The sequence below is a fragment of the Sardina pilchardus genome, chromosome 8 (assembly GCF_963854185.1).
Source record: "Sardina pilchardus chromosome 8, fSarPil1.1, whole genome shotgun sequence".
Lineage (NCBI taxonomy): Eukaryota > Metazoa > Chordata > Actinopteri > Clupeiformes > Clupeidae > Sardina > Sardina pilchardus.
The window spans coordinates 4,930,744-4,958,374 of NC_085001.1; the positions used below are offsets into that span (position 1 = coordinate 4,930,744).

At 40.9% G+C, this 27,631-nt stretch overlaps 2 protein-coding genes across 3 annotated transcripts; both read right to left on the bottom strand.

Annotated features, from left to right (window-relative positions):
* Positions 1–2,645: 2,645 nt before the first annotated feature.
* Positions 2,646–13,207, bottom strand: LOC134088465 (rano class II histocompatibility antigen, A beta chain-like). 2 transcript variants are annotated; one of them, XM_062542431.1, is made up of 5 exons: positions 13,093–13,207; positions 10,012–10,293; positions 9,476–9,757; positions 5,309–5,425; positions 2,646–3,134 (listed from the first exon to the last, which is right to left on the bottom strand). In XM_062542431.1, the coding sequence occupies exons 1-5, from the start codon at positions 13,151–13,153 to the stop codon at positions 2,965–2,967; spliced, it is 912 nt and encodes a 303-aa protein (XP_062398415.1). In that variant the 5' UTR covers positions 13,154–13,207; the 3' UTR covers positions 2,646–2,964. The 2 variants fall into 2 exon arrangements, with proteins under 2 accessions (XP_062398415.1, XP_062398414.1); XM_062542430.1 differs by having other exon boundaries at positions 5,309–5,437.
* A 5,108-nt stretch (positions 13,208–18,315) lies between these two features.
* LOC134088469 (RLA class II histocompatibility antigen, DP alpha-1 chain-like) lies at positions 18,316–21,337 on the bottom strand. Its single transcript, XM_062542437.1, has 4 exons — positions 21,213–21,337; positions 19,990–20,238; positions 19,588–19,872; positions 18,316–18,547 (listed from the first exon to the last, which is right to left on the bottom strand). Exons 1-4 carry the CDS (start codon positions 21,268–21,270, stop codon positions 18,423–18,425), a joined length of 717 nt encoding a protein of 238 aa, XP_062398421.1. The 5' UTR covers positions 21,271–21,337; the 3' UTR covers positions 18,316–18,422.
* Positions 21,338–27,631: the final 6,294 nt, after the last annotated feature.

Sequence of the window (27,631 nt, forward strand, 5' to 3'; positions counted from 1 at the left end):
CAGCTATGCCAGAAAGTAGTAAGCAGCCTGTCATCTTGTCTAGAGACTTTCACATTGCCAATCTACTCCTCCAAGAAATCCATAAAGAAACTGGACACGGAGGGCGCAATCATATGCTCTCTGAATTGCGTCAGAGGTTTTGGATCCCGAGTGCTAACACGGCAATAAGAAAGATCCTTGGAAAGTGTGTTACATGTCGGCGCTTACACGGAAAGGTTGGAAGACAACTAATGGCTGATCTTCCGCAAGAGCGAGTATTGCCAGATGATCCACCTTTCACCAGAGTTGGGGTGGACTATTTCGGACCATTTGAGGTGAAACGTGGAAGGAGCCTCATAAAGAGATACGGAGTTATATTCACTTGTTTAGCTGCTCGCGCAGTGCACCTTGAGCTCGCCTCGTCATTAGACACGGATTCATGCATACACGCTATCCGGCGCTTCATTGCACGGAGAGGACAAGTGAAGGAGATTCGCTCGGATAACGGGACAAACTTTGTTGGTAGCAATCGTGAGCTGAAGACCGCCATTGCTGATTGGAATGCATCACAGTTTCAGCATCTGTTCCACCAACATGGAATCAAGTGGACATTCAACCCTCCCACTGCTTCACATCACGGTGGAGTGTGGGAGAGGTTGATAAGATCTGTAAGGAAAGTGCTGAATTCCACTGTGAGAGAACAAACCCTGGACGAAGAAAGCCTTCACACTGTTCTTTGTGAGGCGGAATCGATCATCAACAGTCGTCCTATCACGAAGGCATCAAGTGATCCGAACGATTTAGAGGCACTGACGCCTAACCACCTCCTGTTGCTGAAAACAAAGCCATCGCTACCTCCTGGATTGTTCGACAAGGATGATCTCTACTCGCGACGTAGATGGAAACAGGTTCAATATATGTCGAATTTATTCTGGAAGCGATGGATCAAAGAGTACCTACCTCAACTTCAGGAGCGTCAGCGGTGGGCCACAGCTTCAAGAAACTTCGCAGAAGGAGATGTGGTTCTTCTCGTGGATGACTGTGCGCCAAGAAACTCATGGATTATGGGAAAGATTATTGAGGCTGTTCCAGACAAGAAGGGTCTTGTTCGCAGAGTACGGATTAAGACAAAGACTAATATCTTGGACAGACCCATTACGAAGATCTGTCTGCTTGTGGATTCTTGATGGGCAGGTGGTAAAGACCAAGCCCCCACGATGAGCCATGTGCTGGCAACCTCTGGCTCTCTTTCTCTCTCTTTCTCTCTCTCTCTCTCTCTCTCTCTCTCTCTCTTTCTCTCTGGCTCTTTTTCTTTGAAGATGGACTGCCAATGGACTTTCAGAAGCTTCATGACAAAGCAATATCCTTTTTGTGTTTGAATTTAGTGTTGTGAATGTGAATGCCTGTTCATGTGATATAAGACAAGATTGAATAGAAATAAGATAATTGTTCTGATTGATTGCATTATTAGAACAATTAGGGGCCGGTAATGTAGCCGCCAAATATAGCTTTGTTATTGAAATTCAAGATTTAAAATAATTCATTTGAAATGTGTTATGTTTATGAATTCTGATGTTTAATCAGATTAATATAATTTCATTTTGATATCAGGATGTAATTTAGTGTAACATTTTGTAATATGATTGCACTGTTAGGCCCTAGATGATATGTAGCTTAATTAGGTGCATGTCACTTTAAGGAGTTTTGTTTCTGTTAAGTAGCCTACGTGACTGAATATAGGAGGATGCGTGGCATGAGAGTTTAGGAGTTCCACGGTTTTTCTGACCGTGTCAGTCGTGTGAGACGTGCCAAGTGTCAGTATGTATTAATGTGACATTTGTTACAATAAAATATTCAAGCAATTCATTGGAAGACTTTTAATACACGCGTCAGCCATAGGACTCCATCTCAGATAGGTTGTTTATTGGAAACGGACCTACAAAAAGCAAGGACAGGGATCACACTGACTGGTAGGCAAGATACAGTATACCTTTTAATTGAGACATATAGCCTATGATCCATTTTAGCCTCAGCCCACACTGCTCAGTTAAATAGGCCTGCTGTTGCCTATAAAATGTTGTGGCCGTTTCGTTTGTTATGCATGACTATAGTAATAATTGACATTTTATTTTATTAGCACATTTTCAATGTAAAATAAAATTCCAAATTTGTAGATGTATATTCCCGTTGTTTGTGTGTGTTTTTTAAGCATTATTGTTGATAGTGGCACACTCATTGACTAGAAATGTTGAAGTTGGCACTGGAGGTCTCAAAGGTTGCCGACCCCTGAGCTAGAGTCATAGACAAGGACTGACCCTATCCAAACCTCAAGCATTCTGAACTTAGTCAGTTTTTACCGATTCATCCACAGAGCTATTAGCTAGCACTGGTGTAACTTTTCTGCTTGTTTTACGGGTGACGCCATTTCAACTTGATAAGTCGCAAACGTGAATCTTGTGTTGTTGATGGAAGGAGGTCTGTTTGTGTGAGTATTCAAAAAGGGTGTGTGTGTCAGTGTCACACATGAGTAACAAACATGTAAAATGGGTTAAAAGAAGCTATTTATGTGTACAATAGTATGAGTATGCTTCAGGTCTGGATGGAGTCAATCCTCGTCCAAATGAGTCCATGCAACTGTCATGCAACTATAAAAGTCCAACAAAAAATGTAGATAAACATGTGACATGATTTTATGTAAAAAAAAAATATTGTTAAAAATGTGAAAATATGGATATGGTTCTGCAACTCAAGGCCTCAAAAAAATATACAGGACTACAGGACTGGGATTGACCAGGTCCATGAATGGTGCAATAAAAAAAATATGAATTGTATAATTGCTATTCACTGTGGAATAGAATAAGTTTCTGGGCACTATTATAGATGTCAAACAGTTTAAGGAAACTATGAAGTTTTAATGCACACACAACACCTTCATTCAGAGTGTGGTGAGAGGACATATTGTATAATTCACACCAGTTAGCAAACTTAGTGGTCACTGCACACAGTATTCTGGATTGATTTCTTCAACGGGGTCTTTGAATCACAGTGCACTGAGAAAGATCTGTAAGAACTCAATAGCCAAAGGAGGAAGTTGCTATCCATATTCATCTGATGAAAACCTTTGTCCATGCTGGTCTTGGTTGCCGAGATCCGCCCTGTAAAAATAAAAATCACACAGAACATCATACAAAATGTGGATATGTTCCTGTTGTTAGCCTATCATATCCTGACAGAGTCATTTGTTAGCTTATCACAGAGGTGGCCAAGCTACGGCCCGCCGATGAGTTGATTAGGTTATCATAGGCTGCTCACTACTATTTTTTTCCAGCGACGATGTTGTGGACTAAGTCACACAAAGTGTTGTGCACAGTCATGTTAGAACAGGAAGGGGCCATCCCCGAACTGGGTTTGGACCCTTAGTTCCAGTGAAAGGAACTCTGAATTCTTCAGCATTAAAGGGATATTCCGCCATTTTTGGAAATACGCTCATTTTCCACCTCCCCTCGAGCAAAACAATCGATATTTACTTTGTTCCCGTTCATCCAGCCATTCTGTGAGTCTGGCGATACAACTTTTAGCTTCAGCCTAGCATAGATCATTGAATCGGATTAGACCATTAGCTTCTCGCCTGCTAGCTTCATGTTTAAAAGTGACTAAGATTTCTGGTAATTTTCCCATTTAAATCGTGTCTCCTCTCAAGTTAGAAAGTGCAATAAGACCAACTGAAAATGAAACCTGCCGTTTTTCTAGGCTGATTTGACATGGAACTACACTCTCATCTGGCGTAATAATCAAGGCAACTTGCAAACTACTGGCACTACTACTGCTTGTTGTCTATGGGGACTATTTTCAGATGCTGCGTACGATATCACTGCGCCTATGGTACGTTTGCAAGTTGCCTTGATTATTACGCCAGATGAGAGTGTAGTTCCATGTCAAATCAGCCTAGAAAAATGCCAGGTTTCATTTTCAGTTGGTCTTATTGCACTTTCTAACTTGAGAGGAGACACGTTTTAAATGGGAAAATTACCAGAAATCTTAGTCAATTTTAAACATGAAGCTAGCAGGCAAGAAGCTAATGGTCTAATCCGATTCAATGATCTATGCTAGGCTGAAGCTAAAAGTTGTATCGCCAGACTCACAGAATGGCTGGATGAACGGGAACAAGGTAAATATCGATTGTTTTGCTCGAGGGGAGGTGGAAAATGAGCGTATTTCCAAAAATGGCGGAATATCCCTTTAAGCAAGAGATTTTGGACAATTCCATGTTCCCAACTTTGTGGGAACAGTTTGGGGATGGCAACTTCCTCTTCCAACATGACTGTGTGCACCAGTGCACAAAGCAAGGTCCAGAAAGACATGGTTGACAGAGTTTGGTGTGGATGAACTTGACTGACCTACACAGTCCTGACCTCAACCCAATAGAACACCTTTGGGACGAATGAGAGCGGAGACTGGGAGCCAGTCTCCTTGTCCAACATCAGTGTGTACCTGACAAATACGCTTCTGGAAGAATGGTCAAAAAATCCCATAAACACTCCTAAACCTTGTGGAAAGCCTTCCCATAAACACACTCCTGCACCTTGTGGAAAGCCTTCCCATAAACACACTCCTGCACCTTGTGGAAAGCCTTCCCATAAACACACTCCTGCACCTTGTGGAAAGCCTTCCCATAAACACACTCCTGCACCTTGTGGAAAGCCTTCCCATAAACACACTCCTGCACCTTGTGGAAAGCCTTCCCATAAACACACTCCTGCACCTTGTGGAAAGCCTTCCCATAAACACACTCCTGCACCTTGTGGAAAGCCTTCCCATAAACACACTCCTGCACCTTGTGGAAAGCCTTCCCAGAACAGTTGAAGCTGTTAAAGCTGCATAGGGTGGACCAATGTCACATTTAACCCTTTAGATTAAGAATGCGATGTCTCAGAAGGCCATATGCACGTCAAGGCAGGTGACCCAATACTTTTGGCAATATAGTGTATATGTAACGGATAATGTATAGGGCAATATACTGTATATGTAACGGATGTATTGTCCGCCAGTAATGATTGAACAATAAGTCCTGACAGGATGAACAGATCCCCAACGCATAGTGGAGTTTTGCTTTGACCTAAAGGAACAATACATTATTCCGCTTAATATACAGCTACTTTTCAAAAGGAGAAAAGAAAATGAACATAATGGTTCTTTAAAAAGGATTTTGCAACCGTTTTGAGGCTTCCGCTGACAAAATAAATAGCTCGCCACAGATACGACCCAATGTGGCCCCTGAACCAAAAGGTAATTTTGTCCGCTGGATGTGCTGAGCATGCTCACTACAGACCTGTGGTGGACTTTGTCTTGTAGTAGATGAAGCCGGCAGCAGCCAGACTCAGCCCCAGCACCATTTCTGCTACTCCCATGGCAACCATATGCCGCTCAGCTTGGGACATGGAGGGCTCTGAGGAGGGCTCTGTGAAAACATCACATCATCTACGTGTAAGGCCATACAATCATATAAACATCCATTTTCTTATGGGGTAAGTTTTTCATTCCCTCACAACACTTTTGACAATGCAAGGGATTTGTAAAGCTTATAGGCTAAATTGTCCCAAAATTCAAAACTAATATTATAGCCTGTAAACGAGGCAACTGATTTGCCATGCATGCTGGGAAGCAAACCTCAACAAAGTAGCCTATACATAAAATATAATTAAAGTTATCAGAGAATGTCTAGGTGACATTTTATATCTAAACCATGACATTTATAAAGTCATAAAATTGTGATAAGCAGTATCCTTAATTTTTCTGCAAAGTTTTTATAGTGGTGACCAGTTGGGGATGTTGTGAATGTCTGCCTAAAGTCATATGCAATATGGGACCCGTATTGCAGATCCGTACCACACACAATAAGCGGACCCGTACCACACACAAGAGGCGGAACCGTATTGCAGATCCGTACCACACACAGAATATGTGGACCCGTACCACACACAAGAGGCGGAACTGTATTGCAGATCCGTACCACACACAATAAGCGAACCCGTACGGGTCCGCTTCTTGAGTGTGGTACGGATCTGCAATGCGGGTCCACTCCTTGTGTGTGGTACGGATTTGCAATACGGGTCCGCTTATTGTGTGCACTGTAAAAAAAAAACTCTTAAAAAAACAGTAAATTTCCGGCAGCTGGGGCGCCAAAAAAATACTGTGCGGTACCAAAAAAACACTGTGAAGTAACAGAAAATTACTTTCTCGTAAAAATACGGTTATTTTTCATAATTAAAATACAGTTTGTAGTTGTAATTTTAAAAATATTTTGCCTCATTTTCATGTTTTTAATGTTTAATTAGAAATATTTTCACATTTAAAAACAATGAAATTACCTACAAATATGGTTAATAAATGTTGTATTACGGATAATAATGCTTACGTTTACAGAAATGTGCTGTTATTAGTTGGTTTTCATGGATATTGGTTGTATTATAATTTATATTTGATGTGATATAACAGTATATGACACACAAAATAATGTGATTCATCTTTCAAAACATGTCGCAAAAATGTGGAAAAACATGATATTGGGTTTACTATTGCAATAATTTACTGTTAATTTTAAAATCCCATCAAATACATATTTAGAGGTCCCTCCCCAATAACGCCATATGTTAGAAACCCTTCCACAATAATACTAACATTATTGTGGGGCCCGGGTTTCTCCAGCAGCGCCTCTGCAGACACATAATGCAAGTAAGCATTGAGTGCCCAACTTTGTGACACTGCCAAGGGGGCAAAAGAATGCTATTGAAAAAGTATTCAATTTCGCATTGCACCCAAGAAGAAATACACATTCTCTCCAAAATGTCCATGTATTTTAATCATGGTCTTCTCTATAGTGGTAATCCTGACAAATCCCTTACACAGTCATTTTCTGTGGAATGTTCAATCAGTTGTTCTATGACATACAGTACACATCCCAAAAAGCCACAATAAAGAGTAATGAGGAAAAATTAAACATTATAAACAAAAAACTAACACTTACCCATAATCCCTAACTGCTGTACTGGGATTCAGCCAATGTGAGCCCTAAGTACTAAGGACTAAAGACTCACACTTAATTGATCTCAGGTGCTAAGTGTGTGAGGCCTCATAGACCTCTGAAGTTCGCCTACAAAAAAGCCACCATCTTTGCCCAAATAAGGAGATCCGGCATCTTGAGATTTTTTCTCAAATAACATGGGGATTTTGAATTATCGCAAATGTTAAACTATCACGAGGACGAGTGCAGACGTTTTGCACTACAAAGTTGTGTCCTCTGCCTTAGTGCATACTGTGATCTTCGAAAGGTGAAGATGGCACACTTTGATCTTTGCTATCCCAGAGCTAACTTACAATGCAACTTGCCATAGGCAGTTAGCTTCAATTAACACCCGGAACTCCTTATATGGGCAAATTTGGCAGCATTGGATCCTATTTGTAGGCGAACTTCAGAGGTCTATGGGATCTCAGATAGGTATTTGAGATTGGGACAACACTTCACAAGATCACATGTGTCAGTATAGTTGAAAATCCAATGTTGATTCAACGTTATACAGAGGGGACACTTTCAATATCACTTCAACATCAGGCTTCAACATAGTTTCAATGTGTCAAACCATATGAAATTACGAAAGATTTGTTAACGTTTTTCAATTAGAAATATATGCATTTCTGATGGTTTTTTTTGTAAAAGAACATGAATATAGTGTTTTTCACAGTTACAGTGATTTCTTGCTATTTTAAATTTGACATGTGAAATCACAGTCTATTTTTGTAAAATAAATGGCATTTCCAAAAATAATTTATTCCAGACAAAATCTGTAAAAAAACACAGTAAAATCCTGACATATCACATTTATTTTTTACAGTGTGTAGTACGGGTCCCAGGGACGTGCACAGGGGGGTTGCTCGGGCAACTGCCCATATGCCCTTCTCGACTCATGTTGCCCTTCCGAGGGCAAACAATAATAATAAATCGTAGGCTACAGTGGATGCAGAATTTCACGTGGGCCTAGATTTTTTAAAAATCGCAAAGTAAAAGTAGCCTCATTCACTTCCATTGGGGCACCGAGAGCGAAAGTCAGAAGGAGGGCAAATTCTGTTTACGTATAGGCTACTGTTGCAGCACTTCACGCGACCGGCAACTGAGTTGAGCCTGCATGACAGTCTATCGCGGCCCTCAACGAAAGATATTGTCGCGGTTGTCTGGTGAGACCGACTGCCTCCTCAACGTTGTCGGAAAAGGTTAGTTTGTGATGTATAACAAACGAACAATAATCATCATGAAGTTGTATGATATTAATTACAATCTCCATAAATCCAGGCTGAGTTTGCTACGTTTAGCCTAATCAGACAGCCTGCAAGCAGACAAGCAGCCCGTTGTCCCATAGCAGGCTAGCCTACTATTTTTTTTGGTATAGGCATAATAGTTTGTTTCTCACATTTCGTTTTAGCAAGAAGAATGAATGATGGAAGTAGCCTAATGCATCACATTCATTATTCCATTCAAAATGGTTGAATGCCTAAATCCTATCACTAGGGTATTGAAGTAAAAATGATCACTGAAAAAAATCAGGAGAGGGAGAGACAACTCAAGTAGGCAGCAAAGGGCAGCACATCAATGCAGGGTTGGCTCCGAAAAAGCCAACCAGCAGGTGAGACAAAGACTATGCACTGTGATAAAGATGACATAAAGATGACACTGTGTAGGCGAATTGATTAATTAATCAGACTCATATTTTAGCCTAGTAATGACAATTATTCATAGGTTAAGGCTACATTACATCTAAGATGAGGAGCAGCCACAAGCCCCCAGACCCTGGAAAATGTGGACCAGAATGAGGCATATAGCAGATAGGCCAAGAGATGAGTTGTGTTTTTTTGTTTTTTTTTAAGGGGGGAGGGGGGGTACCCTTTTTTCAGGTCCGAGCAACTGGCCCTCAAAATTCCTGTGTACGTCCCTGACGGGTCCGCTTGTGGGTGGTACGGATCTGCAATACGATCCACTTATTGTGTGTGGTACAGGTCCGCTTATTGTGTGTGGTACAGGTCCGCTTATTGTGTGTGGTACAGGTCCGCTTATTGTGTGTGGTACGGACCTGCAATACGGGTCCTCCTCTTGTGTGTGGCGCGGGTCCGCTTCTTGTGTGTGGTACGGATCTGCAATACGGGTCCCCTTATTGTGTGTGGCACGGGTCCGCTTATTCTGTGTTGTACTGATCTGCAATACGGGTCCCCTTATTGTGTGTGGGCCACATCTGGCCCACAGTCAGATACTGTAGGTCCCTACATACGGATCTAAAGGCATTTATGCAGATCCGGCCCAAAGGAAATTGTTATCTGGGACACTGGTACTAAACAAGCATTTTAGCCTACTGGAAGCTGCTTACATTTGTGCAGTTTATGACTTGTATCGCTAAAGTGAGAGCTGAACAAAACAGAGCAGAACAAACCAAACAAAACGGGCAGTTCTCACCCCAGACCAACTCCTTGGGCTCCTTCAGGCTGGAGTGCTCCACCACACAGGAGATCTTCTCTCCAGATTTGGGGGTGAACACCAGGTGGGAGTGCATCTGGTAGTACCAGTCTCCATCCGCCAGCTCCACACTGGATACCACCTCACCGGTCACCTCCTGGTCATCTCTGTACCAGGTCATTCTGATGGGCGTTGGGTAGAAACTGTAGGCACTGCACATCAGCACAGCAGGTTGACCACCACTGGATGCTCTCGTCAGCCTCAGCGTCATCTCTGGCTCAACTGCATTCCAAAGTCAGAGTTAGTTTATACTCTGGGAAATGTCTAATCATTTAGCTTAAATGGTGTAGTGCATTAACTTAGTCATTGAGTATATTTAGCAGAAATAATAATCACTAATACTACATTATGTGAATAACATAACATACATATGCACAAACACTGCCCAAAACCATAGATAAACAATAAAACTAATATGTTTACACTTTCCATCTGTTCTTTCAGAAGTATGACATGGTCTGTATACTCGTACTCACCTGCCTTGGTCAGTATGTTATTAATCTTAATTTCAGCATTGGGCTTGCAGGATCTGTCTTTCTCAGCACGCATCTTTTCCAGATACTCTTTGTCCTTGTTCCATCTCTCTGCATTATGTACCCCAAACGAAGTGTAACCCACAAACTTCCCCACCGTGCTGTTGAACACTATGATCTGGTCCTTGTTAAACCAATAAGACTTAATGAACTCCAGATCTGTCAGGTTTGAGGAGCTAAATCGACACTGATTAACTACGGAGGTGTAGTATCCATCATCTCCATCTGCAGAAGAGAACAGCACAATACACCTCTGCTGTTACTCCTCATCTCATACACATGTTACTCATGCTCATTTTGGAACGACTTCAAGAGTCATCATAGAGTGCTGCTGTTCCCTGGGTGCTTGACTAGTATAAGCTTAATCATTCTATGTTGGGGGTTTTGGGTTTAATTTGTTTTCATTTTATTTTGTATATACATACAAATAATACATAAAAATTGTTTTATTGACAATTAATGTTTTGATATATGGAAATGATATACAAAGGCAGTCAAATATCAAAGATACACCCTGCTGTGAAAAACGTATGGCATGTTCCCACACACTTGACATGCCATGAATGTGCCTAAATAAGATTAAACGGGACGTAAATGTGCATAGATTAACATTTTTTCCGGACTATGTCACATTTTTTTTTTTTTTTTTTTCATAGATTGGCTGGTCTTGTGACTTATAGTCAGGTTCAATTTATACATGAAAACCCCCCATGAACCAAGGAGTCAACATTCCCGTCTACAGGCAGAGGGAGGGTGCTCCAGCCTTGTGCAATGAGATCGGGAGCTTGGTGAACTAGAGACAGGTCAGACATTTCCTCAGACCAAACGTTAGAAGGGGTTCAAGGGGGGGGTACCCCCTGGAAATGCATTGAATATTGTTACGCAATTCATAAGTTCTGTGCAGCTTCCGTCAGACATTAGGGCCTACACTATGCCTAAAACACACGTGCATAGTCTGTCTAAATATTCCCCACCTGTCAGACATGCATGAAAACTTTTTTTTTATAAAAAAAAAAAAACTCACAGCCATAGGTTATTTTGAGAATGATGACTTTCACTTCAGCATTGTCCTAACTGTTAGAAAGGTAGATATAATGAGGCATTTCAACAATGTTTAGACTACAGAGACACACTTTACACTGGACTAACACCATGTTCTAAGATCCGGGCAAGCACATGCACATTATTGAAATCATACGCCGGATGCTTTAAGCTAGTCTTTCTACATGGGTGTAGTTAATGGTCGGGCTATAATAAGACCACACTTTAATAGTGGTCTGGCCACCCTGTTCTGTGTGCAGTTGAATAGCTTGCCTTTCCAGATTAAACGTATACATACTGGTTAAGAAAGGCATGTGAACAGTCTCTAAAATAAGGGTAGCGGTAACACTTTACGGTAAGGGTACATGAATCATCATAAATTCATACATGAATTTATTCATAATTTGTGCATTAATTCATGCCTCAATATATCATGAATCATCAGGAATTAGCATGAGTTCTCCATATATCATTCATGACCTCATGCATGAACAACACATCAACTAAAGCATTAAGTATGGTAGCTACATCATTATTAACTATGGTTTATTAAGCATGATCATGATGATTGTTTTTTCTGTACATAATTTATTATGAATTCATGCATGTAAGCCTTCTTGAAATATCAGGGGATTAACTAAGTATTAGTTACTCATGAGTTCATCATGTTTTGTGGCCCCTCATCAAAAGTGGTGAATAATAACGTGTGTTTAGAGAAAGAGTTTAAGAAAGTGTGTTTAGAGAGTTTGTACAAATTAAGCCCAACAGTCATAGTAACTAATGCTTAGTTAATCTCCTAATAATTCAGGAAGGTTTACATGCATGAATTCATTATGATTCATGTAAAGAAAAATAAATCATCATGATCATGCTTAATAAACCATAGTTCATAATGATGTAGCCACCATACTTAATGCTTTAGTTGATGCGTTGTTCATGCATGACGTCATGAATGACTTAAGGTGAACTCATGTCAATTCCTGATGATTCATGAAATATTAAGCCATTAAGTAATGCATAAATCATGAATGAATTCATGTATGAATTCATGATGATTCATGTACCCTTACCGCAAAGTGTTACCAGGGTAGCTTCCTTAGTATAATGTTGTTGAAAGTTAGCGCATTCTTTTAAAACGTTACTTTTTTTTCTCGTTCTCACAGGCTAGCCTCTGCATTTGCTCTGTTGTCGGCATGTGCCTTCACACACATACACACTTCACATCGCCCAAAATACACACACACACAGACACACACAGACACACACACACACTTCACATTGCCCAAAATACACACACACACACACACACACACACACACACACACACACACACAAGCCTTCACATCGCCCCAAATACACACAGACACACACACACACACACACACACACACACACACACACACACACACACAAGCCCTCACATCTCCCAAAATACTTGGTTCCATTGCATTATACACATTTCTAGCTACATTAAATGTACCACATTCTTTTCGTTCAGTGAATCTTTTGTAAATTATTTTACAATTACCGTCGGGCACTCCTTATCTTCATTATTGCCTGGCTCGCCTCATCCTGGCGCCATCCTTTTGGCCTCTATCTGTCCAGTTACATAGTCTCTATCTGTTCTTGGTTTTGGATTTTGTGAGGAAATAAAAAAAACTTTGAATAAATGAGACTTACAGTACAGTCAGGTGTGATTTATCTATGTTTTTTTCCGAGGCTTTTTTCGACTGATTCGATGTATAGTCCGGAAATTACGGTAGATTAAATTAGATGTGGATGCATGAGATTGAATGACATGCATATGTGCATAGATGAGATTAAATGAGATGACGTGCATAGATGAGATTAAGTGAGATTTGAATGTGTATAGATCTGATTAAATAATATGTACGCTTGCATAGATCAGATGAAATGAGATGAGAATGTGCATAGATGAGATTACATGAGATGTACATGTGTATAATTGGAGTAATGACTTACGTGCTCCTGACAGAGTGGAGAGGATGATCACCCCAGAGATGAAGAGGTGTGCTGTGGACATTCTCACGCTCTGGAGCACCTGTATGAGGGAGATAGTGAAAGACACCAACTTTTGAAAGAGGCAAATGAGGAAATAGACCAAATGGTGTCTAGGTGATAAGAATGACAAGCTGTCAACAGTTTCCATGCAGATCTTGAACAGTATTGCAGCACTCATGCTGGGATCACTTTAGGCCAAAGCAGCCATTTATTGGAGTTAAGTATTGCACACATTAGGTACAACCAAAGAGGAGCTAAACACACTAACAAATACAGAACATGGTAGCACAAATATAACTGCAACTAGAATTGCAACTCCGAGGAACTGTGAGAGTGGGCTTGATGGCCGAAGGATCGCAACAGTACATCATTTTGGAAAAACGGACGCATGTATCAAAAGTTATCTGCATTAACACAACATCTAATAGGCCAAAACGCATAAATTAAGTGGGCTCTACGCTGGTCGCTAGGTAATCATGTAGGTTGTTATGCTGGTTGCTACCTGTTGGTTGACATAAAGGTAGTTGCTTGGTTGTTGCTAGGGTAATTGGGATGGTTGCTAGGGCGTTGCTGGGATCTAATGGTGGTTGCTATGCAAGATAATGCAGTTGCTATGCTGGTTGCTAGGGTAATCATGTTGGTTCCTATGCTGGTTGCTTCGTTGACATTATCGAAGTGGTTTCTCAGTTGTTGCAAGGGTAATTAATTACGATGGTTGCTAGCCCATTATAGGGTAATAGAGATGGTTGCCAGGGCGTCACTATAACTGATATGAGATGTGAGATTACACAGTGCTTTACTGTCGTAGCCAATACTATATACCTATATTGTATGCGCAGTGCGTCATATCATACTTCATATAGTGAAGGTCAGTGTGCCTTTTGATTTGACCCCGCAATGTGCACCCCTGTAGCCTGTATTCTATACTGTACCTGTATTATCTACCTTCAAGTGTAAAATGTAGCAGAGCAGTAATATGTATTTAATTAAACAACATCATCATCATCATCATCATAATTACCATCATCTGTTTTGCATGTGCTGCTCTGAAGAGGATTTCTAATAGAAATTTTGTATTTCACTTTCTGCTCAAAAGAAAAAAAAACATTTAGCAGTTGGTGACTTCTTGTTTGAAACTACTTATGGGCATCCAGTACAGGTTGTGAAACACTGATTTATGAGAAATAGAAGCAGGAAAGGGGAACAGAGAGCAATTTAAATAATTTACAGTTATTTTTTTAACCGCTTTCAATCTTCGAAAAAAGTAAAGGAATTTGAAAGTCAGTCAGTTCCTTCTTTGGCAAAGTCATCTCACGACTTGATTACTCTAACACCCTCCTGACAGGTCTCCCAGCCTCCACAGTGAAACCCCTGATGAGACGATCCAGAACATGGCAGTGCACTTGTTCTTCAGTCAACCCAGAAGGGCACAAACATGTTACCCTTCTACACTGGCTACCTATAGCCTCCCACATCAAACTCAAATCACTAACTTGCCTATAAGTAGTCTCCGGTTCTGCTCCCACTTATTTGAATGTTACCTCCAGACCATCGCGCTTCTTGGATGAACGAACGACGTCTGGCTCTGCCACCTGTACACTCAGGGCAATCCATCCAACCTTATCTCATCTGTCATTCCCTGTTGGTGGAATGCACTACTTGTTGCTACAAGAGCAGGAGCGTCTCTCTCTACCTTCACAAAACTCCTGAAGGCCTGGCTTTTCAGAGAGTATCTCCTCTCGTAGCACTACCTACAACTAGACTTGCTAATCGACCAAGATTTTCAGAGTATCTCCTCTTTTAGCACTTGCTAATTATAGCCCTTACCACCTCTAGTGTTGCATTTTTTCACCACTCTGGCTCCCATAGCACAATTGAGATCACTACTCTGTGTGTGTGTGTGTGTGTGTGTGTGTGTGTGTGTGTGTGTGTGTATGTGTGTATGTGTGTATGTGTGTGTGTGTGTGTGTGTGTGTGTGTGTGTGCTTGAAACTTGAGGCTCTCTCAGCACAAAAAGAGGAAGCTCAGTGTGTTTCTGATGCGAGAGCCCCTTCTCGACGGGTTTGGGATGTACGAGAGGGTTGACCCAACTGAGATGCTCCTATTCCCTATTCCCTGTTCTCATACTTGCATAATGTGTTTGTGTTTGTATTTCAGGAGTTTGTTTGTCTCTATGGTTAAACATGCGTCAAAAGGTCCTGGTTTCAGACCTATGTTTGCCATCTTGGGTTAAAGACAGATCGTATAGCATATAGCACAAATGATTATATCTACTGTATAACAATGTAGGCCTACAGTTTTTAAAAACATTTGTATCTATCAACTTTGTAGAAAAATAGATCTGCTAACAGAGTCTGGTTGCGTTTTTTGTCTGCTCTGGTGCATCGGACATTGCTTCCAAAATAAATAGCCCTACTGTAGCTGAGATCGCTACTCCTGTATGTACTGTAACAGTGCATTGTGCAGTGTGTTGCCTTTTAGGCCAGTCAATCTAGCGTTTGACCCATAACTAATTGCAATAGTAATCATTCCACGTTTTTTGTGATCCCTAGGTATATCTAATTAACATATCAAAAATCTACCCGTTTATATTTAGTGGAACATACTCCACATGTTTACTCACATTAAGGCAAAGATTTTTTGTATTGCAAGTTTTCTGAAATGTGATGTTTAGATATGCAAATGAGACCAGTTTTACCTAAATATGCAATAATTTGCATATATTTCTAGAAAACTAAATCTGAACGATAGGTACAGTCAGCTTCAAAATAATTGCTGCATTTTGCTTCGATATTGGATACCAAAAGCCTATGCAAAGGGAATATTAGATATTACTTCATATTACCTCAGAAATGAAGAAATCAAGTCAAGTCAAAATCAATGCGTTTCAATGGAAGTACATTATAGAACAAATGATTTTCAATGATAAGGTATGATGGAAGTATCTCAAGTCACATGCCAAGTCACATAAGGAAGATATTGACCTTTAGACAACATATCAAGTGAGTTGGCATGCACTGAGATACTTCCATCATACCATATCATTGACAATCATTTGTTCTATAATGTACTTCCATTGAAACGCATTGAGTTTGACTTGACTTGATTTCCTCATTTCTGAGGTGATATGAAGTGATATCAAATATTCCCTTTGCATAGGCTTTTGGTATTCAATATAGAAGCAAAATTCAGCAATTATTTTGAAGTTGACTGTACCTATTGTTCAGATTTAGTTTTCTAGAAATATATGCAAATTATTGCATATTTAAGTAAAACTGGTCTCATTTGCATATCTAAACATCACATTTCAGAAAACTTGCAATACAAAAAATCTTTGCCTTAATGTGAGTAAACAACTGTGAAAGTTTCAATTTGATATCTATAGTTTAAAATTTTACCCATTTCACCTGTATAGTAAATCTCAATGGCAAAATGCATTGGAAATTGCTACCTTTGACCTTGAATAAAAGTATGCTCCACTAAATATAAATGGGTAGATTTTTAATATGTGATGCAGGAGGGTTTAAGGATCAATAAAAAGTATGAACCATTACTATTGCAATTAGTTTAAGTTTTGGCCCTTTTTTGAGCTAGATTGACTGGCCTATTTGTTGCAAGGAGTTTGATTATCTCGATGACACACGTGAGGCAATAAAACACAAATAGAACTATGGACAGTCTTTTAAACAAACCCCCCAACAAAACTGTGATAACGTCTTCAAATAAAGAACTTCCAGTTGTCCATTTCATTTCAGGATCTTTATTGTACCGAAGGCTACACGAACTTAACTTGCCAGTCTGTACTATTTACTCTACGCATCACGGGACATGTCATCAGAACATATCATCAGTTCTAAGAGTCCACCCTAACCTCTAGTGGCGTGGGGTGGTACTGCATGACCTTACATTACTTGAGTCAGGATACTACAAAAACTTTATTCAATAATGCAAAATAAAATAAAAAGCCTTCTCGTCCACGTATCTGCTTCTCACACTCAATCTGCGAAGTCCGAAGTCCAGGGGCAGCTACTCTTCCGAGCAGGCCATATGCCCAAGCTCGAGTTTATCACGTCCTGCCATGAGTGAAAGGTTCTCTATTTTGTGTTCCTTTGTCTGGTGACTTCACTTTGACCCCTGACAGACTTGCATACAGTTTTTTACAGTTTATATGTCCTTACTTAACTGACTGACCTCTCACTCACAGTTCTGTACCTCACATTTGTATATGTTTTAGAGCAAGCTGGATTTAATGATCAGCATTTTTCTTTTTTCTTTTTTTTTTGCATTCTATTGGACTTTGCATGATTCACTTTTCTGCCCAATTCAACACTGAAACAGGAGCCGTGTCCAAAAGTCAAGGGCGCACGCTGGATAGTACCGTTCTTTCCAGTAGCGTCTCAGTTAGCTTGCTCCTCAGTATGCGTCCCTACATTTGGACAGCACAAACTAGTTGGCGTCACCTGACTCGGGGAGGGGTGTGTGTTGCTTGACCATTTGCATGACATGTGGAGCTTGACCTGCGCTGCGCAATGGATTATGTGATATCTGAGGCCAAAAAATATGCATTCTGACGTAACTTCCGGAAAATGCACGCTGCCCAGCGTGTGTACGTATGATTCAGACACAGCCTGAGACTTGACAGTATGGAGGTAGCACAGCTGCACTAACTTGTCCTTATGGCACTCTACCTTAATTGACCCCCCTGCTGCTTTGGGTTGACTGGTTGGTTGGTTGATAGCAGTGGGAAGTTTTGTCATCATTACTGTTATCACATGTGCCAAGTGTGAGCATTGAGCTGTTTGTTGATACAGTGAATCCAAATCAGAAATAGTCCTTTTATTCAGAATTTCTACTCTCAACACCAAGACCTTATAACTTGAGCATGATTGTGTTCCATGTTTTTTAAGAGTTAGTTCTCATTGAGGCATCCTTTGGTATTCCTTAGAATAGTCACAGAGACATAGAAGCAGAGAATGTCAGACTGAGGAAGACACCGGAGCAACACAGACGTTGTTGAGACTTAATTTTTTAATGCAATGGTGCACAGCAAAAAGACTAACGTTTCGATGTTGATCACATCTTTGTCAGAGTCTGTTGGAAAAGACGGTCAGACTTTTATTCAGCAGAACCCAGCGGTGGTGATACAATCATTGTTCAAGAAAACAGTTCTCTGGAGCTCCTGAATGTCCATTCACTCTTTATTGTGACACATTCTAAACAAATGACGTCTCTTCCTGAAAGTCCAGCTGACTCTGCAGTGGTGTCCACAATGGGATGCAGTTTCAGCTGCGCTATCTGGCCTTGACGAAGAAGAAGAGTCCGGTAGCCATACCCAGCATCTCCACGATCAGACCCACCACACAGAACACTGCTGGCAGACTGAGACCGAGCTTAGACACCTCAGACCCCTCAACATCTGTGAGACACACCCACACACACCCACACACACATACACATGTGCGCGCACACACACACACACACACACACACACACACACACACATACACATGTGCACACCACACACCAACAACACACAAAAAGAGAGAGAGAGAACTGGTTAGGTTATGGGTCTGGAGTATTTTATATCCTATTTGTTTGGAAAAAGTAAATGCACACCTTGTAAGGTGCTCACGGCGGTAAATGAAAACTTAAATTAAACAGAAGAACTCGGAACTTCAAGATATTTTATTGACCAACGTTTCGGCTTACGCCTTCATTTTGATATTTGACGTCAGGGTATTTTATATCCTAACATATGCTGGCAGTGCTATTCTGATCTGATTGATTGACTCTACTTTGAGCCCTCATTTTGAATTGAGAACCATGCAATGCAATGACATGGATCAAATATCAATTATGGTTATGGATATATGATTTTGTCAAAAGCAACTTTCAAATAAAAATAATTCAATACAGGTAGTTAAAAAAATAACAGTGAACAGGTTTAAAATTGAGTGAGAGTGCATTAAGGAAAGTAGCAATATTAACAATAATATCAATGCAATATCAATTAATAGCCTAATGAAAGTAAACAATAATATACAAACCATATTACTAAGAAGCACTTCATTAATTAACAGATGAGGAGATCACAGCCATAGTGTAGTGCTTCCCTGTCATATAGTTGTGCTAAGATGTGAACAGCAAAATAGAACCTGCATCTAAATATATCTCAGTAACTTGTCTTTGTCAGTCTTCGTAAGTTATACTTATATTTCATAATTTTGCCATTTTTAAGGACCTATACAATAATTTCCCGCATATAAACCGCATTGTGTATAAGCCGCAGGACTGTTTTATGCAAGTTAAAAGAAACAAAACCATTATCAACATCATATTAACTGCCCCCCTGTATTAACCTCATAGCTGAAGAAACTTAGCAAAATCAGTGTGTAAGCCGCGGCTAATAGTCGGGAAATTACGGGTATGTTGGTTGATAGAAATGTCATTTTTTACCGAACACTCTTGTCATGGGCCGCTCCAGTGCCTGGTGTGCCACAGTGCAGGTGTAGATGTCTCCCTTCTGAGGGGTGATCTGCAGGCTGGAGAACAGGCTGTAGGTGCCGTCCTTCACATTCACCCGCAGCTGGCTGGTGCTCACTCCCTCAGTCACCACCCCGGTGTTCCTGGTCCACGTCACGTTGAGCCGGGGAGGGTAGAACCCACCGATGGAGCAGATGAGAGCGTTCTGCTGGCCGATCTTCACCTCACCTCTGGGGTAGATGGAGCTCATGGGAGGAGCTGGGGGCAAGAGGACAAATAAAACTCACTGATAGGTCATGTGTGAGTCAAAGAGAAAGAGAAATAGTTTTTTATTTAAATTGAAATGCTTCATAAATCAGCAATGTTAAGACGTACCCTCTGCCACTGGTGGGTTTTTATAAGCTTGTATGGCTACTGCCAAGTTCGACTTGCAGACTTGCTGGTTAGCAACTGCTGCCTCATATGTCCCCTCCTGATACACAAATGGATCAGCAAACTCAGGCAGTGTCATCACATACTTTTGAGCCTTCCAGTCTGCGTGTGCGAGCTCTTCCCCATCCAGTCCATACATGTCCTGTGCATCTGTGTCTGAGCATCCAGACGCATGAACGTCCACGTGAACAACTGAAACACACAACAACAACACATTTTAAAAACAATGCAGAATTCGGAGGAATGAAACATTTCATGTTGTCTATCACAGGGACACTTATAGGAGAAATCCATCGACTTTTCACAGAGTTATCTGCTGGCTATAGCAACTCTAGCTGGGTAAAACTGATTGTTTTTTTTTGTTTTTTTTCATATCAACAGCAGTGACCTTGAGAAACGGAGCTCTGTGTGAAAACTCGCAGGATTTCGCCTTTAATTTACATAATCCAGGGATATGAGAGATATACAAGGAGAGTCTGCAGGTTACTCTGACAAATGGTCACCTCAATACATGGACGCCCAGTTATCCACAGTCTGACCAGAGTGTCGAAAGGCAGTTTAAGACTTCTCTCTGACCTGAGTGAGGGAAGCTGCTGAGAAGCTGGGCCAGTCAGGACACCAAGTGAATATGTGTGAATTTTCTTGATTCAGTTGATCTTGCCTGTATAGTCTGATCATGGTCATAGCAGTCGAAAGTATCCGCACACGGCTGTGTTTTTATTTCAAACATTCATATTAATCTTAATTCTGATGGGAATCAGGTATGAGTTGTATTGGGGCAGGGAGTAAAAGCCCCTATCAGGACATTACAGTCGTAGTTGCAGTTCTCCTCTCTGCTGTCTTGCACTTCGTTCTCTTTCGTATATGCATGAGTTTACCGTCTGCTCAACAGCCTATGTCACTCACAATCACAAAGCACAAAGCATTCTCTTTCATCAGTAACTCTTGGTCTCCGTGTGTCAGTAAAGCCTGTTTACTCACACTTATCCTCTGGGTGTACATAAACAAAGCCTTTTTAACTCACGCATGCTCTAGTCTCTATGTGTATCGTGAAAATAAACGTTGTTTACTCACTCTAGTCTCTGAGTGTATTGTGAAAATAAACGTTGTTTACTCACTCTATTCTCTGAGTAAATTGTGCAAATAAATACAGGCAGTTTACTCACTCTTTGTGTCTGTGTAGATGATCCCAGTGAGGACTAGTAAAATCACTGTTAAAGTCATCTTGTCAGCAACTCATGAGGAATGTTGAACAGAAAGTAAGATCACAACTCTTTCACAAGAAATGTGCTCATCTAACAACCAATCTGATAATGAGATTCATCAGTGCATCATTTGTCTCTAGGCAAACACTTGAAGCAGAGACCAAGTCACATTGAATAGCATTCACTCACTAAGCCTATTTTTCCATGACATTTTTCATAAACAGTTTAAAACCACTTGGTTATCATTCAATTTGTATAAAAATGATCACTTTTTCTATCACTACTGCATATATTGTGAGGGCAAAAGGGTATTATTCCGTGATTTATTGAAACCATAGCAGTAATTCTATGGGACATCACGTCAAACACTAAAGTAGACCATTTTGTTTTACCACCGCACAGGCAAACATGAACAAGATCAACTTCTTTGCACATATAACAGGGCTATAACCAAAGAAACCTAAACTCTTCAACTCACCCAATTCAGGGCTTTGACTTTGACTTGACCAGATAAAAAGTACAAGGGGGAAATCCAGGACCACTAATGTTTTATTCTTTATTTCTTCTAGTCTTGTAATTATTGTATTATATTCTGTTTTATTTGAAAAAAAAAAATGTTGGGTTTTGCCCCGCAGCTCAGGCTGGAAACCTGCATATCTCCCCTGCTTCCTTGTCCACAACCTATGGGTCCAATCACAAACTTCCTACAGTACTACTGATTGGTTGAGTGCCTGTCCAAGCGTACGGAGTCATTTGAATGATGCCCATTGATCTCTCACATAGTCTCCCCCTCAAGGCCACATGCAGGTCCTGTGTGCAGCGTTAACAACAGAGCACGCGCACTGGCCTCCTCTAACCTCTCACTCCCTTGGAAAAAACTTATTGCACAGAAAAACAGGATCCGTGCAGATGTCTTTAAGTTTCATGTTGGGGTCAGACACGAACCACCTAAATCCAACATCCCTAAAAGTTTTTGCCAAGAGGAAGAAAAAAACACTGACTTTCAGAAACATTACTCTGTGTACCACAGTTTTATTGTGCCTGCGGCGTCGGGTCCTTATTACCACTTCGAACGTGCATTATTTTCCTATAAACGCACGGCGCATCGTTGATTATCCCTTACATAGATGATATTACAACCAAAACAAGTAAGAAGGATAGAGAGCAGCTTCACTACTTGGCCCCCATTAAGAGAAGAAACACAATGGGTGCGCTACCAGCTGCTTGGCCCCCAGTACAAAAGTGTTGAAAATACTAAAGGTAGAGACACAATGATTGACTATGCAGCTTTCTGCTTGAAGGTGATAAACTAAGGCAGAAACGCAACAGATGCCAATTAAAGCAACTTTGCAAAAAGAGTCAAGGATCTGTCCCTATAGTAAATATTTAATTTAAAATGAGTTACTCTTCATTTGGCAGCAACTGATAACACAGATATCATTTCACTAAACCTGATGTGATTTGCTACATTTGTGGGAAGTTTTCCTACATATCTTTTTTTTATATAACATACCCACAAATGTAATAACATCCTGCAAACATTATAGAAATGATGTTGGTGGGAAATTAGTTTATTGAGTTGGCATTAGGCAACAGTTGGTGAGAAATTATTATGTTTATAGGATTTTAATGTCTAAAACATGCAGATCTTTATCACATTGGTGGTTTATTATATTGTCACCTTAGAGACCATGTCTTTATGTCTGGAGCACTGTTGTCACTGTTATGTCAATGTTCTCTTGTTTTCTGTCAATGCCTTTAAAGATGAACTGAACTGAAATAATTAACCTTGAAGACGTGTTGGTTATCACAATTACAAATAAATTGCACTAAAAATTTGAATTAAAAAATTCAATACATAGCCTTTTTTAAGCAACATAAAAAAAATGCGTTTGTTAGTATTAGAACGCTCAATTCCAATGACGTCACTGGCATGGTATGGCCTCAGAAGCAACAGCTGCAACATATGATATACTCACGAAAATGAGCTATTTTAATGTCATGGGTTACACATTTTGAGCATCTGATGGACAGGCATGTAGTGTCTGACTATCACCAGATGGGGGACGATCAGTTTCAGGCCCCAGCACCCCTTAGGTTAAGAAAAAACGTTGACACAATCAGACGCACGCCTATAGTCACTTTGCGCCGATAAACGCTATAATACAACATTATGCAGGATTAAACAGAAATCACGACTAGAATAATTTTGTTGACAAGGCAGGGGGTAGAGAGAATAAAATACAGATGATCAATTTCGTCATCATATAGCAGTTTGATGGCTATTCTTGAAACTGGTTCTCAAACTTTTCATCCTAGCCTACCTGTTCAACGTGCAGTCCTATAGGCTATATTAAAAAAAAAAACGTAGCCCAATTATATGCCCACGTATGTCTGTTTTAAACATAGGATGAAAGGGAAAAAAAATAATTCCAGCTAGTCAATAAGGAATACTGATGTATAATATTAGCCTTAATGTGCAGTAAGCAGAATAGGCATGGCTGCATAATCTGATCAAAATGTCACAGCTGTTTTGAATTATGGTTATGGGATTTGGCAGACGCCTTTGTCGAGTTAAGGCTATGTTTATTGTTAAGCATTCAGCTATTGTATTTGTGCCACCACGTACTGACCGACAAGGAAATCGCTTGCTAAGATCTGCACTTATACCCGAGTGCACGGAGAAGTTTTGCCGTGTATTGTAGGCAAGTGCAGAGTTGGCAGATTTGTTCGTTGTGGATGCTGATGGATATTGCACTGATGGATTTTGCACGGATGGATATTCCACGGATACCTCGTACTATGGACAGCTATTTCTGCGATTTGAACTCAAAAATTGAACTTGAACTGCATTAACAATCTGCCCTGAGACGGTGAACATCAGCTAGCTTCAGGGTGAGTAGAAACGGACATCGTGTAACAGACCCGCTGTGGTTGTTAGCAGCTTATAAACGCATTATGATCGTGATATATCGTCGGAGTCATGACATATGGAGTCTATGGTCAGAGTGCTGGCTTGTTTAGTTTTACATAAGACGTGTTTCTAACGTGTTTAGAGGCTGGAAGTGAGCCCTTTCCCTAGGTTGGATCGTTTGTTGTCTAGCTAGCTTGTTTTGTGACTATCCCAGTGTGTCAGTTTGTTTTGTTGAACGCTAAAGCCTACAGTTAGCTTTATTTGTGTGTGTATGCGATTATACGTTTTTGTATTTTGACGACAACGTTACATCCAGCCTTTTGCCTAGTAGACATGCTGGGGATAACTAAACCCCTGCCTGGCGTTTGCGTTTCAGCGCCCTGTTTTGCGGCAGATAGCATCGGTGGTTTGCTCTACACCGCACGTATGGTAGCATCACTTGACTCGTGGAAACTTTTTTCAAAATCCACTTGGGCTTGTAAGATGTTGTAATGTGACTTTCTGTCACCGACCCTGTTGTGTCAAAAGCACAGCTCTCTAAATAGTTTGTTGACTTAAAAAAAATGTTTGCTACAGACTCGAAATCCTTGGCTGTCGGAGGGCTAGCCAGTTTAGGCAGATAGGACTAACTATGCGTTGAGGGCTGGTTCCTTGTCAAAGTACCCTGCGGGGAAAAGGTTACTCAACCCCAGCTGTTACCTTATACATTTCATTACTGCAGCCAGGGGCCAAGTCCTGTTAGTTTCCGTGTCCTTAGCCATGTCAGTTATCCCAAATGGGCTCTTGTTAGCCACAGACTCACTATCTACGATGCTGCGCAACTAGTGCTAGTCATAGGCGCTAGACTGACCTACCATGCCAGTGACGTAGCTGGTTGTTGAAATCCAACATGGCGGCGCCCGTGTAACAACAACACCACTTTCACCGTATCATTTTGTCCCTTTTAACAAATCCAGCCATTTTAATCATTGTACCAATGAGAAGAAATACAATACATCTGTTATATCACATTTACTTCAAATTTCAGTTCAGTTCATCTTTAATGTCGTCTATGTGTGTGTATGCAGCCTCTCTTTTTACCTGCATCCAAATCTACCCTTGGGAAAAGTTCTAAGATCTAATTGGTGGGGAGTAATTATATTGGTGGGTGCTACAGTGGTAGTTCCCCCATTTTGTTTGCAGCAAACAAGTGGAAGTGAAATCAGCAGCTGCTCAAACATCCCTTTTCGGAAACACCCATAATGCCCCAAAGTCAGCTTTGTCCGGATAACTATGAAATGGATTATGGGGAATTGAAATCTGGAACATCTCGCACAGCAACAGGACAGAGCCTTGTTTCGGTCGTTAAGAGGAACCCGAGCTCGAGAGCATGCAACACTTCATGCCACATAGAGCAGGATAGGCTTGCCACAATAGAACAGGTGCTGTGTAGAGAGGGTGTGTCTGGACGCTGCTACTGGGAGGTGGAGTGCAGTGGGCAGGGGGTTAATATAGCAGTCTCATATAAAAGCATCAGCAGGAAAGGACGGGGTGTTGAGTGTGGGTTTGGAGGTAATGATCAGTCCTGGAGTCTGCAGTGCTACAGCTACAGCTCCGGCAGCTCTTTCAGGCACAATAATAAAGAGACTAAACTCCCTCTAGTGGCCAGCTCCAGAATAGGAGTGTATGTGGATCACAGGGCAGGAACTCTGGCCTTCTACAGCATCTCTGACACAATGACTCTCCTGCACAGAGTCCAGACCACATTCACTCACACACTCTACCCTGGGTTTTATATACGTTATGGATCATCAGTGAAGCTGTTATAACCCACACTGTATACAGTAGGACAGAAAGGTATAAAGACCCTCCTTTTCCTCTCCCAGGTTTTCAGGCCTTTAGTCCCTCCGTGATTGGACACATGTCTAATTAAAGGTCGAAACTGAGTAGAAGTTGAGTAGAAGTAAATATTTATGGAGTCGTACTCAAGAGATTAAAAAAATATATCTAATGTGAGTTAAAATACACTTATTGTTACAACACGACTGACTCAATCTCTGTCTAAATGTATCAGATATTATGGTGGATGTTACATTTACCCCCTTTTTAAAATAAAAAGTGCACATGATCACTACTGTTGATGGGGTATATGTCCTCCTTTTGAGTCATGTAATCAATTCAACGATCAGCAGTGAAGTTATTGTGACCTGGGATTTACCTTTGAAACAGATCATCGGTTAAATGTGGAACACCTATAGAAGTGATACGAATATTTCTGCAAGCAATCGTAAGCATCATATCAAATAAAACATCAAACAAGTGGAGCTATACCCCAGCTCTCTCCCTCTCTCTCCTCACCCACCCACCCACACACCCACCCCCACACCCCCACCCCCACCCCCACACCCACACCCACACCCACACCCACACCCACACACACACACACACACAAACATATATATACCTCTGCTATTTCATGTTAAGGGTTGTGTAAATGAGGTGTGATTTCAGTATCTTGATCACCACACATTTTGATATAGTATGACTTATAACTCATGCCTACACACATCAGCACACACACATGAACTGCTGGGGGAGAAATGCCTTGATGAGCCCAGTGTGGTCCATCCTCTGTACTTTGCCCAGCATGTCAGGGAATCCCATCACCACTAGGTGGCAGCACACGGTCCTGTTGACAGCAGCACTTCAGACCTCCATAAGACTGGCTGGCATTGGTATGTAGAGACAGTACAGGGCAAGTGACTGCAGTAGATGGAGGGTGCACAGCTCTGGCCCTCAGTACTGTACACGCATGTGTCTGCTATTAGTGCTGCTGTTCAATCATCAGCTATTCTGGAACACTAGTGTGTTTCGTCTTGTATTGATATCACAGCACACCAGCAAATGTCTACTAATTTTAATGTCTAATAATGTTGCTAATGTTGAAGTCCCACTTGTCAGTGCACTTACCGTAAATACAAATAGGAGATAGATTGATGTACAATGTCTGAAAAGTTGGCCATCTGAGGCATTCTGAAACAGAGCTTTTACTAGAACACACAAGTGCTGTTCTCATATCTCCACACCCTCACATGAGCTGTGTCTGAATCTCTCTCTCTCTCTCTCTCTCTCTCTCTCTCTCTCTCTCTCTCTCTCTGTGTGATTACAATCAAATTAAACACACTGGTCTGCTGCCTGTTTATTACTGGATGACATGAGCGGTTCATAGGAAAACAGATGTTTCTTTATCTAATGCAGCTTCAATTTTTAATCCAATAAAAAGCAATCATGGAAACACATTGGGCATATTTCCGGGGACCAATCTTGAGTGCACCCAGAGCTTCTCAAACTCTTCTCCTGTATTCTGTTCCAAAGTCCCTCCTAACCTGTAAATGTTAGTGCATTATGACTCTAATGTCATCCGGTCCGGCCACTTTATGCTGTTCTGTATGACAATTATGACCGCCGCAAGCGTAGCTAGCGAAGC

What these genes read in the sequence shown, in the direction of transcription:
- LOC134088465 (XM_062542430.1), bottom strand. Translation starts at nt 13,153, where the DNA reads ATGTCCACAGCACACCTCTTCATCTCTGGGGTGATCATCCTCTCCACT. An exon ending in CTCCACTCTGTCAGGAGCAC is followed by an intron (nt 10,294 to 13,092) that starts GTAAGTCATTAC and finishes TCTCTTCTGCAG; the next exon opens with ATGGAGATGATGGATACTAC. An exon ending in TAACATACTGACCAAGGCAG is followed by an intron (nt 9,758 to 10,011) that starts GTGAGTACGAGT and finishes TTTGGAATGCAG; the next exon opens with TTGAGCCAGAGATGACGCTG.
- LOC134088469 (XM_062542437.1), bottom strand. Translation starts at nt 21,270, where the DNA reads ATGACTTTAACAGTGATTTTACTAGTCCTCACTGGGATCATCTACACA. An exon ending in AAACCCACCAGTGGCAGAGG is followed by an intron (nt 19,873 to 19,989) that starts GTACGTCTTAAC and finishes TCTTGCCCCCAG; the next exon opens with CTCCTCCCATGAGCTCCATC. An exon ending in GCCCATGACAAGAGTGTTCG is followed by an intron (nt 18,548 to 19,587) that starts GTAAAAAATGAC and finishes TGTGTCTCACAG; the next exon opens with ATGTTGAGGGGTCTGAGGTG.